This window comes from Phoca vitulina, unplaced genomic scaffold (assembly GCF_004348235.1).
Source record: "Phoca vitulina isolate PV1807 unplaced genomic scaffold, GSC_HSeal_1.0 scaffold43, whole genome shotgun sequence".
In the NCBI taxonomy this organism is placed as follows: domain Eukaryota; kingdom Metazoa; phylum Chordata; class Mammalia; order Carnivora; family Phocidae; genus Phoca; species Phoca vitulina.
Window position 1 is genome coordinate 5,739,055 of NW_022589746.1, and position 13,520 is coordinate 5,752,574.

The following is a 13,520-nucleotide window of genomic DNA, read 5'->3' on the forward strand; positions in this document are numbered from 1 at the left end:
AAAGCTTTTGACTAGTTTCCCCTACCCCCATTCCCTCAAAGGAGGAGCCAATTTGCTTCGAGAGGTAAAATATTTTTTAAACATTTTTTTATAAATAAAAAATAAATAAATAAAATAAAATAAAAATATGCATTTTTATTTCAAGTAAAATATTTAAGTATAATTTATCTTATTTTCAGTTTCCTATAACTTATAATATGGAATAGAACTAACTTGTTACTTAGGAGTTTTACAGTTGAAATTTCAGTGTTGCTTTTCCCTTTCTCTTTTACTTGGGGCTATCTTTTTAACGTAGTTGATGAATCTCAATATTAAAAAAATCTCAAATCAAATTCCCAACCCCTTGATTATGGAAAGCCAAACTAGAAATGAAGAAAAATAAATCAGCCTCAATACATAACAGAATACTGATGTATTTTAAATCCCAAGCCAAGCAGTCTAGATAGCTGTAATACACTTAGCTGTATCACTGAACGGGGGATAAACACAACACGTGCAACAGAGATTATAGCAGTTGAATTTCAAAGTGTAACTTTATTTTCAAAAATCACTCCCACGTTTATGGCATGACTTAGAAACTTGAGAATGAAAGGGATCAATGGTACTAAAAACTTCTATAAAATATTAACATCACTAAGAGAAAACAAACAGAAAGGCTACTATTAAAAATTACTAAAGTATGATTATAATTTTTAAAAACATATGAGCTATGTTTTTTAAAAGACTGAAAGAGAACATACTACAATATTAATAGTTGTCTTTCTACTTTTATATATTTTGCCATTTTTCTAGATTGAATGTTATTTTTAGGAGAGTTAAAAACAATTTATAAAAAAAGCACTGACTTTTCTCCAAGCACGTGACAATCTAGCCAAGTTTACTTGTATCGGACAATAGTTTGATATACGACCACCTCATCTGAAAAATTCTGTAGCAGCATTATACCATTTATAAGCCAGTATGTGGTTTAAGATCCAGAGTTCTGGCTATTTTCCATAAAACTGGATGTAAGCCTTTTTTTTCTGTTGTGGTAGTAAAAAACAAATTGGCCCAAACACTATCCTCTGTGTAATAAAAATTAACATTTTCAATTGTGAAATAGGGGTACAAATAAAAATATCAATATAAAGGTTTACACAGCACTTTAGAAAAAAGGAAAAATGTAGAAATTACCAGAAAAACAGTATTTTTTAAACTAAGACAGATATTCTTATTTTCTTTAAGAAAAATTTCTTCACTGGAAAGTGACCTTTCAGGATCAAACAAAACTCACATAAATAGCTTCATATAAAATTTCCTAAATTGCTATAGTAATGAATGACTTCTACTGAAGATAAAACTATTTTCATGAACTTTCGTGCATAAATCTTCATTTCTAATTTCACGTCTCTTAAGTGTAAATTCAAAGATCAAGCTGAAGATCACCGGAATAATAGGAAACTTGTTGTAGAACTGGTGAGCATTTGTTGCAGTCCCCATTAGATTAGCTTCAGAGAGAAATAGGAGCACTGTTCTACTGACTCAAAGAAAATTAACTGCTAATCTACAGAAGTACAGTCCTCTCTATGATGCTGGAGTGTGGAGAGATCCACTCTACAGGTCTTCATCAAGTTGGTTAGTTTTCTTCTTTTGAAAGTTCAGACCATACAAACGCTTGAGGTGTGAGGAGTAGATGGCATCCTTCTCAGCAACATAAGCTTGTCTTGTTGAACTAGGTTTCATTTTCTTTTCTCTATTATTAAAAACTTGAAGGCCTCAATTCGAAGTCTTCCCTTACCCTACCCAACCCCCTAGCAGTTTCAAAGCTAAAATACCGACATTCTCTTTCTACCCTCTAAAATCCAAGTGTTCCTAGGATAACTCTCGCCTTTAATCCATCTTTTCTTAACAAACAGAAAGTTGTATATCTTCCTTGCAGAATAATTTCATGAGTGTCTCAATTCTTTCACCTACTAGGCCTCCTCTCTGTTTAATGAGATAATAGAAAATAATCAAGCCCCGATAATACTGCAAGTTGGAGAACACCTAAATTCTACCAGTCACACAATTTAAAGCATTTAATAAAGGCCACTAGAAAAACTGCCTCATTATATAAACCAGCAGAATAACTAGGACTGAAGAACTCAAGGAGAGGTAAAAGATGATGTGGCTCTTATCTATCCCTGTGGGTGTTACTCAGTAATTATTAATTTTTCCTGATTCAATTTTTTTCCTTCCTAATTTTAAGCTAACATATTCAACATTTACAGTTACATCCTAGGCATAAATGGAATTCCTTCTACATTTATATTAATAAGATCATTTAGTAAGATCAAAATGATTAAATATCAAAGACTGGGCAAAATATTCTTAGAGCAGCTATATCTGAGATCTCAAGTATCTTCCTTTGAACATGATCAGTAACAGCCAGCCCTTCAGGTGAGGAAAATCATGCACACAGAGGTAGCATAAGAGCCAACAAACAAAAGGGTAAATTACACATGATGTTGAAACTGATTCTCTGGAAAAGCTTATGTTTCAGGACAACACTTAGGATAACAGCATTCTTAAAATCCAAAACTTTATCTTGCTGGTCAGAAATAATAAAGAACGGGTCCCAAACAAAACTTCTGAACATTTCCTTATGACTTAAATTGTTATTTTCTTCCAAGCTTCAGAATGGATCAGAATTGTACTTTTTTCTAAATAAGAAAGGTAATCAGATTAGCCATGCTTCCTAGAGCTTCCTAATGCCACAACAGGACGACACAAAATGGACTTTTAAGAAACAGAGACTACAGTTTTTTTTTTTTAAGAAACAGCATTTGAGATGATGTTTTAATAACTTTCCAAATCACAGAATACAATTTAAATAAAAAGCATGGTAACTATATTCCTCCTTGAAGACACTACGCACACCTTGAAACCACCACTTAAAACTTCTATGGTGAACTTTTCAAGGGCAACAACCCTATCATTGGCTGTATTTCAAATATAATATCAAATATTCCAAAATGAACTAAGTTTTTCTTAAAAGATCCTCTAAATGACCAGATCCTAAAACAGGCTTGCCAATTTTGGATAAAATTCAAATACAAAATCTCTGGATAAACCAAAGAACTCTTGTGTTAGAAAAGAACTTAAGTCATTGAACACAACCTAAAACCAAACCTTAGTCTTCCCTTTCATCCCCCTAGGGTTAGCAGCAGTCAGAAAGTGCACTCTATTTTAGTCAAGCGGACTTGCTTACACTTCCACCATATTGTCTCAAATAGACAAATTTCTGAGGCTTCTGAAGAAGGCTGTAACGCAAGAGCTGTTAATGAGGAAATAAAGGCCCTCTTAAAATGGCTAAAGCTTAAGAAATCACAACTTTAAAATCCCTGCCTACTGGATGACTTAAGATTACAAAGAAGAGGTTATTGTGGCAATGTAGTTGAAAATGCAAGAGAGCAAGAAGCCTAGTAGTAACCTGCAGACATCAAGAAGCTCAAAACTCTTTTAACTTTAAAAAAGATTTTTCTGTAATTTCACCAATGTTGCCTCTGTTAATCTACATGTATAACACAAAAATCAACTGGATAGATTTCAGTTTTCTAGACACTAAGGATATCTTGTAAGTATTAAAAACAGTAAGTAGGAAGTCACTACGTGAGGCATTTACATGCTAAAATCTACATTTTTTTTACTATGACCTCAATTAGAATACTGACAAGTCTGTAATTCGTTAATTCAATTTTAAAATAGAAAATTATTTTATAAGTGTTTTTAGGTAGTAATCACTAGCTAAAACTCAAGTTACCTCACATTCCATCCGCAGTAATGCACCAAGTAAAGGACCTCTCCACCTTCGACATCAGAATCTTTAATACTAGCTTCATACATTTTTTGATTTTTCCCTCGTCCATACCGCACTTGGACTTTCATGCCTGGTGGATAGCATTCAAACTCCTCTTCCTCATTGTTGTCATCATCCTCTTCATCCTCTTCCTCCTCCTCCTCCTCCTCTTCTGCTTCTTCATCATCTTCATCTTCCTCTTTATTCGTTTCATCTCTTGAAAGGTTTAAAAAATTGCAGTTAATAAAAGACACCTCATAAGCTTTTCAGTTCCAAACCACATAAAATGATAAAAATCGTGGCTGTGACTGCTCCGGGAACAGCAGGTTCCATGTGTATGAAATTCTGAGTTTCAACGTAACGTTAAAAACTAAAACTGTATAAGATGACCATGGTTACAGAAAGATAAATTTAGAGAAAATGAAGATTGAAAAATGCATTAAAAGAAAATTTCCAGCAGCCAGAATAGAAGTTGTATAAGAAACTAGTAAGGTCGACTGTAACAACTTTTTCATGTTTTATTATAAAAATGTTTTATACAAAAGTGTTGACAAAAACAAAAATCATTACACCTGAGAGCCATTTTCAGACTAAAAGTTATTTTTATTCAAATATTTCCAGCCTCATGTTGTTTAAAACAAAACTTTTACTAGCCAACAGCTAGTCTTACTGAGTTCAAAAGGTGCTCCAACCAAAATTTCAAAAGTTATGCTAACTGAAATATTATTTTACCTTTCATAGGAATATCTGATTAATTTCACATCAATATCACATCAAGTTTTTTCTTTCTATTCTTCTAAACTTTGCTACAATTTCTGCTTTCTTTACCGTATATTTACTGAAAGTCTTCTACCAATTCTCTCAACTTTGAAGTTCCAATGAAATATGTATATAAGGCCAAGTCCAAGTAATATCAAACTAAAAGTCAAATCATTCTAGAAGCAGCACTGCGACCATTTCAATCTTCTCAATATTGTGCACTTTTTAAAATTGAGCATTCGCATTCATTTTATATTAGCCACAAATCTGTATTAAACAAGTTGGAGAAAATCTTAAATTATAAATCGTTCCAAACACTAGATTTATTTTTAAAAAACTTCAAAATGAAATTCAACTATATTTAGTTCTAAGTTTTTATCTGCTGTACAGTATAAAAACTATGTCTATACTTTTTACAATTTTTCTCTCAAAAAGAATCCATCACTTTAGAGCTGACAAAGACCATAAAACAGAACCACAAGATAGCTAAGTAATTACGTTTTAAAAGTTGATTAATATATTTATATAAAATGCTTTCTCCACTGATAATTGGTTTTATATTCTTCTATGCAAACTTTTTAGCAATAACATACTTTATTATCATTCCTAATTATGCAGTTGTGTAAGCAACAAAAATAATCTATAGTAACATAAGCAACACTATAATGATTTTTTATTCTTCTATGCCTTTGCTTCTACATAGTGAACCAGGAGGGATGAAAGGAAACCTAATAGTCTTGTGAAATTAAGTCTAAGTTTACAGAAGTAACAAATGCATCAGTTTTCTCTGAAATACATCACAAAGTCTACAGAATCTCAAGAATTATTTCTATTTTTAAAGACTCATTTATATTCAAATGAATAGGTACTTAAAAATTAAGACCTAAACAAAACCAGCTATAATCTGAGGTAAAAATAGGAACTCTATTATTAAAAATACATTAACATGTCTATAATGAAGAAATAATTATTAGCAAGGCTAAAATATCTAGAAAATTACCAGAAAGGGTATTATGGATGATAAACTATTATTAACAATTTTAAATAAATAAATGTTTATATATATATAAATTAAAATGCTTAAGACATTTTTTGGGGGAAGAATATTACTTGTTTAAATCATAAACTTATAGCTCTGCATATCAGGGAGAAAACGAAGTGTATTTTAGTGGCCACAACAAAAGAAGCAATTTACTATGCACTGAGGAGATTTATCATGTACCTCAGAATCATCATATATTGGGAAAAGAGAGATATAGAATAAAACGTCTAAGATATTTTTAAATGAAAACAAACTCTAAACTAGGTCTTACATTATACAGTGCACTGAGCACAACTGGTAAATGCCAATAATAGCAAGCACAATCCTACTTTAAGTAGCAGCCAGGGCAATCTTTAATCTGGAATAAAACCCTAATACTCTGTAATAATAAAGCAATCAAAAATTAAAAATAAAATTTTGCATTGAATATCAACCTCAGACACAAACCAAATGAGGAGCACTTAAATAATATACTAAAGTATAAAAAAGCAAACAACACAATTACTATCAGCCAAATAAAATATTCTACTCTTTCCTCTAGTAATTCAGTGGCAAAAATCAGAGGTAGATGCACTAAACAAGATAGAACACAGAACAAAGATACCCTTTGAAAGTATAAAAAGTAACCAGCATACAGATTTTAAAAATTAAATTTATATATATAACTCACTCACACCCACGTGCATGCTGCACCTGCGCACGTGCATGAGCATGCGCACACGTGCGCGCGCACACACACACACACACACTGTTACTTATCGTTTAAAGAACTGTATTTTGAGAAACCAAATGTATCAGTATTTTTCATCTGAATTCACAAAGAAATACCAAATTTTCCCATTTTGATGTCACACTCCTTACAATGGAACAAATTTTTTTAAACCTGTAATTTATTAATACCTACTATGAGCCAGGCACTGAAACTGGCATTTTACCTGAATTAACTTATTTAATCTCCTATACCTAGACTATAAGAGAAGGACACGGAAAGTTCTTGGTAGTAGCTAATTACTTAGAGAAAGTTTACATGCTAGAGAAATACATATGATTCTTTATAATTGTAAAATTTTCTATTGCACTTATCTAATAAAATTCAGAAATCAATCTTAGACATTCCCAACACACAACACTTCTGAAGAACATCTACCAAATTAGGGCAGTCACAGCAGGAAAATTTCAGTTTGTGGTATGAAACATTTATAAATATATATAGTAAATTAAAAAGCTATAGAGTTAAGGAATTTTTTAAAACCTACAATATATAGTTTACACTATAAAATCAGCGGAAACACCAACTTGAAAAATTAATTATTAGTAACAAAAAGAAAATACAGGCTTATCACAGTGCCTCCCACACAGTAGATATTCCAGAAATACATGCAGATATGAAAATCAGATTTTTAGGCAAAAAGCTGAATCCTTACTAAGTTTCTTAAGAGTTGAAATAGTCTCCAGTAGCAGATACGAGTACTTCAAATATACACGTGCACACAGGACTACAACACCAAGTATAATGAGAAAACACTTATACTATATTTATCTAAACCCAGGTTTTCCTTCCATGTTTATCTGCATGCTACAGCCAAAATTTCAGAGGACACTAAAATGATCAAGAGATTTTAGGCAAAAAGCTAAGTACTTACTAAGTTTCTTAATAGCTGAGATAATCTCCAATAGCAGTAAGGAGTACTCGATATACACATTTGTACAAAGATATATAACAAAGTATACTAAACAAACACCTTTCACTATATTCAGGAAGCATATTTTGCTTCCCTTCCCTGCTTGTCTGCATGCTGTGGCCAAATTTCAGAAAAATACTAAAATGATCAAAAACATTTGGTTGTACTTATTTAAATGGACCATTAACAATGGAGATGTTTAGGTTGTTTAAATCTCAGAAATAAGACCAGATGCCAAAAATCACCTACAAAATCCAGGGGTTCACTGGCAGTGCATAAATTACATTGCTAAATAAATAAGTTCATCATTCCAAACTGACCAAAACAAGAAATTGCTACTGTCACATTAAACACAATATAACAATTTTGGCCTTTTGAAAACTAATTATTAGCACTTTTCCATTCTTATTTTTTGCTTAAGAAATTAGTACAACTCTTAAAATCTAGAGCCAACATTCCATCTACAAAACATTACAGAAAGCCATCTTCCCAAATTTATATTATCTGGTTATTCAGAATAGCTTAATGTAGTAAGAAGGACTTTTTCTCTAGCTCAAAATTTCATAAATTTCCATGATGAGAGCAAGAAGAATGGATCAAAAATATGACCTTTTGCTACAAAGTAGCATTTAGCAGGGTCTCTGAAGGAGGCAAATGGTACTTACATAATAAATGCAAACCACTCAATAATCCTGTATTTTGTCAAATTTAGATTCAAACATGCACACACAAACAAAAAGCAAATTACTAGAATTCATTCAGCCAAAATGCATCTTAACCAAAAACAAATTTCTTACCCAGATTTTGCTTTTTCTTCTTCAGCTTCTACCTTTATGCTGAGGGATTCATCTACCCCAGTTGTCTCTTCGTCTTTATCCTCCAGATTTTCATTTTCTTCTGTTTTTTTCATGTTAACTTCTTTTTCCTGATCAGACTGTGTAGGTATAGAGTCTAATAAATTCTTTTTACTTCCCTAGAAAAAGATCAGAGGAACTAAACCAACAAAAGTATACACTGTCAACCTAATTTCATGATCTAATTGTTAGCAAAAGGAAGTGCCAACCAATACTAATATTGAGAAAGGTAGTAGTTATTTTAAGAAACTCCTGCCATTCCTAAAACACTAAGAAAAAATCGCTAACAACTAATTTTAAATGCAAAAATAGCACTTAATGAAGAAAACGCACAAAAAATAAAGTATAACATTTTACAATAAATAAGCTATGAAAACTTTACAGACTAGGTAGAAAATATACCAAAGAAGGCATACACTATTAACAGTATCTGATTTACCAGAGAGGGTTTAATATTTTCCTTTCTTTCAGTATCATCATCAGTAGGTTTTTCTTCTTTTGGTATTATGTTCTCCTCCTCTTCAATCTTTATTTCTTTGATTTCTGGTTCAATTTCTTCCTTAACTTTTATTTCTTTTACATTTTCACACTCTTTACATGGCTTGTTAACAACTTTCTCTGGCAATGCCATCTGAAATTCAATATTGGCCGACCTACAGTACTCCTCAAAACCATATAAGTATCTGGAAACACGAAGAGAAATTACATTTGGGAAAACATTTCAAAATATTGCTGTAGAGTTATGGTTTTTAAAATGTGTTCTTTTAAGTTCTCAGATACTCTCGTTTATTCTAGTTCAGTTCTTCCCAATCTCTTTAACCCAAATAGAAACATTTTTCAAAGAAAAAAAGTCATTAAAAAAACTACACTAGGGGCGCCTGGGTAGTGCCGTCAGTTGAGCATCCAACTCGGTTTTGGCACAGGTCTTGTTCTCAGGGTCCTGAGATCAAGCCCTGTGTTGGGCTCCATGCTCAGCAGTCTTCCTAAGACTTTCTCTTCCTCTCCCTCTGCCCAGCCCCCTCCCTCTCTCTCAAATAAATCTTTTTTTTTTTTTTTAAAGATTTTATTTATTTATTTGACAGAGACACAGCAAGAGAGGGAACACAAGCAGGGGGGAGTGGGAGAGGGATAAGCAGGTTTCTCACTGAGCAGGGAGCCCGATGTGGGGCTCCATGCCAGGACCCCGGGACCACGACCCGAGCCGAAGGCAGACGCTTAATGACTGAGCCACCCAGGCGCCCCTCAAATAAATAAATCTTTAAAAAAAAACTACACTAAAAGTGAAAAGATAGTCAGAATGTTAAATAGAGTAATGTAACAACAGTAGTTATTAAAGGTATTAGTAGAGTATCAATCTGTTGAGCACTTCTTACATGCCATGCACTAGGCCTCTTCATTCACATGAAATCTCATTTAATCATCAGAGTAATCCAACGAGGCAAGGACTAACATCCCATCTTACAAACGAGGAAACTGAAGCTTAGGAGAATAAAGAAATGGTCCTGGAGGCACAAAAGCTAATAACTGGCAGAACCAGGATTCAACCCTTGACTTTTTAACACTTTGGCATTTTAACTTCTACACAGTACTTTCCAAATTTACTTGGCCACAAAAACTTTCTTCATAGAATATCTCCTTGATCTAGTATTCGTAGAATACACTGTAGAAAATGCTATTATAGAGTGATTAGTCTAGTAAAAATTTCTGATTTCTTCTTAGAAGAAATAATTAGCCTCAGTTATACAGTAAATTCTAACCTGCTTTCTAGATAAAGTAATGAATGTAGGTATATCAAGTACACTGACTTACTTTTTATAAGCACATTTAACGTTGTATCCTGCAGCTGAATTTAAGACGGGGATTCCAAGATCTTGGTAGACTTGTTTCCAAACAGCTCCACTTTCAATCTAACAGACAAAGTAAAATGAAAACTCCCAAAGTAAAAGGTGGGAATATAATAAAATTTTGATTAATGCAGCATATATATGTTTATATGTGTTGGTTCTGGTCTCAAAGGAATGAAAAATAACTAGCTTAATAAATTCTAAATAAAAAATTTGGTATACAACAATATTTTAAAGTAACTTTTAGTATTCTAACAAATCTCAGAATTACAAATGTTGAAATATTAGGCCATTTGATTTTTAAATTAGCTCTAGCGTAGTACCTAAGAAAATATTCAGGTTTCTAAATCAAAATTTGTAATGAAGAGACACAGATAAAATTCTTTAAGTAATGTATTAGTTCCCATAAAACCTGTAAGCTTAATAAATCAAAGCAGTTCTAAGGATCTTAGTAAAACATTTTATCTACAGAATACTTTTTCCCCCCAGAATAATCTTAATTGAATGGACACCATACATCATGGCGACCTTAAGTTAATTTCTTCAGTTCAACGATGATTTTTCTGCATGTTTCTACATATACATATGTGCATGTACGTGTGTGTGTGTGTGTGTGTGTGTGTGTCAGACACAATGGAAGAGATAAAGGATATAAAGAAGATTAACTCTCAAGGACCTTACAGTCTAGTGGAAAAGAAACATAGAAGGAACTTCTACCAATATGGTTGTGCGGTGACTCAGACATACACAGGTGGTTTATGAAAGTTTGACAAACTTAACAGTAAATCAGAAAGTTCATTTGAAAAAATCCTTAATTGAATTTAAATTTGGTCTAAGGAAGCTACCTGTTTCTAACCTGTGCTTTCCATTTTCTTTTCCTTCTACTCTTAAGTTTTTATTAGTATACAATTCTAGGTAATTTTTAGATAAGAAAACATGTATGAAAAAACATGTTTCATTTCTAACTGTAATACTTACATTATCAAATCCTCCAAGCTTGTGTACAAGTCTGAATAACTTAAAGAGATTCAAATTTCGATATCCAAGTACGGGCCGTTTGTTAATAGGTGTGCCTATTAAAGAAAATACAAAATATATTATAACCATGCTACATTTTTTATTTAAAATTACAAAAGATTCAGATATCACCACTGAATATCTGACTATATATAGTGCAAGCTGTATATATATGAGAAAACAAATCCCTTGTTAATCAAAAACATGATGTCTACTACTTAAGCCCATTTCATTTTTAAAAATTTCTCCTACCAGATTTTCAAAACCTTATATGATTTCACTCAATTTTCATTTCCCTAATGAGCAAAAGAGTAAATAGCCGATAAACCAAAATAAAATACCAACAGAACAAAATTTTTTTAAATCAAGGAAACAAGGTTTAGTAGAACTGAAGAAAGGGCTAAGATAATTAATGGGCAACTGCTTCACAATGAGAGTGATTTTCATGATACTTTCTTTGTATGTTATTAACTGGTGACTAGTCTAAACAATGATTCCAGGGTAAGACTATATGGTTTTGTTTCTTTCTAAAGGTATTTATTTATTTGAAAGAGTGCGCGGGGGGGGGGGGGCGTCAGGGGCAGAGGGAGAGAGAGAATCCCAAGCACACTCCCCACTGAGCACAGAGCCCAACATGGGGCTGCATTTCATGACTCATGAGATCATGACCTGAGCCAAAACCAAGAGTCAGACACTCAATCGACTGAGCCACCCAGGCACCCCTAGTTTTGTTTCTTTCTAATGTGGACCATGCAAGGCAAGGACACTAAAACTACCAAACCATCAGAAAGTGGTAGAGGAAATAATGGGATGGAGATGCAACTGTGGCTCTTTCAAAACAACCTATGACTGGCACGGTCATATTTGATCACTCTTTCTAATATTAGCTTTTTAAATTTTCTTTTTTATTTATCTTATATAAAAGCCTAAGAAATTGCTTACCTTCTTAGGCGAAGCCTCCTTTCACACAAAGAAATAAGTCAGAAAGCAAAGACATTTCATATCAAACAATAAAAAGATACCTACATTACAGTAGCCACTATCACTTATGAGAGCAAAAGACAAACCGAGCCACCTTCTACTTAATCAGCAATACAAATGAGGATTTAAAAAATATTAATTCCCATCCCACAAGAAAATTAATTCCCAGGGTACAGAGTGGTACTTCCAAATATTATTCATTCATTTTGTCCTTCTCCTCAAGCTAAAAAGCTTTCTGCCTCTCCCCTCTCCCTTTCTAGCATCTTCCCAGGAAAGGAGATACTATACTCTCCTTGAAGAGCAGATAAGCAACAGAGTAACAGGGCCATAGTTACTAGAGGACTAGGTCACTACCGTAAATTAAAGGTTAGCACCCATATCCCTTTCCCTCAATCCTTGCATTTCTTTAACGACATTAGGCAGATTCAAACAGCTAAGCCAAGGCTTACCTTGAGACTGTCACCTTTCTCTACGTCTAACTCTCTTTGGATGGTTTAATTCTCTGCTTAGTTCTGTGTGGCTGGGTCACAAGAAGACTTATGGCATCTTAGAGTATGAGGTCTCTCTCCCTCCCTCCCTCTCTCACTCACATGTACACATAACACAGACACACACACACACACACAGACACATCCTAGGTATATCAAACAGTGATTCTGGAGAGGGAGGCTTATAACATAAAAGCACCCACGTAGGTGCAAATAAAATGGTACTATGATTCTCATTCTGCTACTGCTCCCTAGTATTAAGCGCTCTTTGGGGACCCATGGATGGGTGGCCAGACCAGGACAGAAATCAGGCCATATGGGTCCATAGCCATAATATCCATCAGAATACTGTCAAAGTCCTCATTCCATTTACTATATGACAGGTATGATGCTAGGTGCTGGTGACGCTGGCAATCAAGAAGAGGGCCATGATTACTACATGACATGAAGCTTAATGAACAGAATTCTTAAAGTATTAATTAACTATATGATACATTATAATACTAATCATGAATAAAAAAAACTCACCTCTATCCTCCATAAATTTGTATAACTGCTGAAGAAAATTCTCCCTTTCTTCTGGAAATGGTTCTATTTCTTCCTAATTTTGGTCACAGAAGAAGAGAGTATTATTTTCCTCAAGGAAGCATTTTAATAATGTAAGATTTCCTACCAACAGCAGAGACTAATATTCACTAAAATATTTCAAAGGCTTGTTTTACCAAGTAAAAATTATTTCTTAACACTAAGCTGTTCAAAACCAGGCAAGTCTAGACATTTTATGCTTTCCAAAGGAATATGTCCTAAAAGGTATCTCAATAGTGACAATTCCAAATGTAAATTCTCATATAAGAAATGAGACTTAGCAAGATGGCTCATGAGCTTTTTACCATATCAGATATCTATTCTTTAAATCAGGGCCACAGGCTCAAGAAGACCTACTCTCACTTATATTAAATTGGGTCAGGGTTTAACACCAAAACTGACTCTCTTGTTGCTCCTCCAGAACTATACAAAGTGTGGGTCCCCTTAGCTC

At 33.3% G+C, this 13,520-nt stretch overlaps 1 protein-coding gene across 3 annotated transcripts in view; it reads right to left on the minus strand.

Moving 5' to 3' along the window:
* Positions 1-13,520, minus strand: part of ARID4B (AT-rich interaction domain 4B) — a 144,411-nt gene that overhangs the window by 36,149 nt on the left and 94,742 nt on the right. For 2 of the 3 annotated variants that reach the window (XM_032430409.1, XM_032430408.1), the window contains exons 12-17: positions 13,013-13,085; positions 10,977-11,071; positions 9,964-10,061; positions 8,594-8,837; positions 8,098-8,273; positions 3,782-4,033 (exon numbers count right to left, since the gene is read on the minus strand). In XM_032430409.1, coding sequence (XP_032286300.1) covers positions 3,782-4,033; positions 8,098-8,273; positions 8,594-8,837; positions 9,964-10,061; positions 10,977-11,071; positions 13,013-13,085 — 938 coding nt within the window. The remainder of the gene's footprint in view (positions 1-3,781; positions 4,034-8,097; positions 8,274-8,593; positions 8,838-9,963; positions 10,062-10,976; positions 11,072-13,012; positions 13,086-13,520) is intronic. The other variant, XM_032430410.1, reaches the window with a different exon arrangement.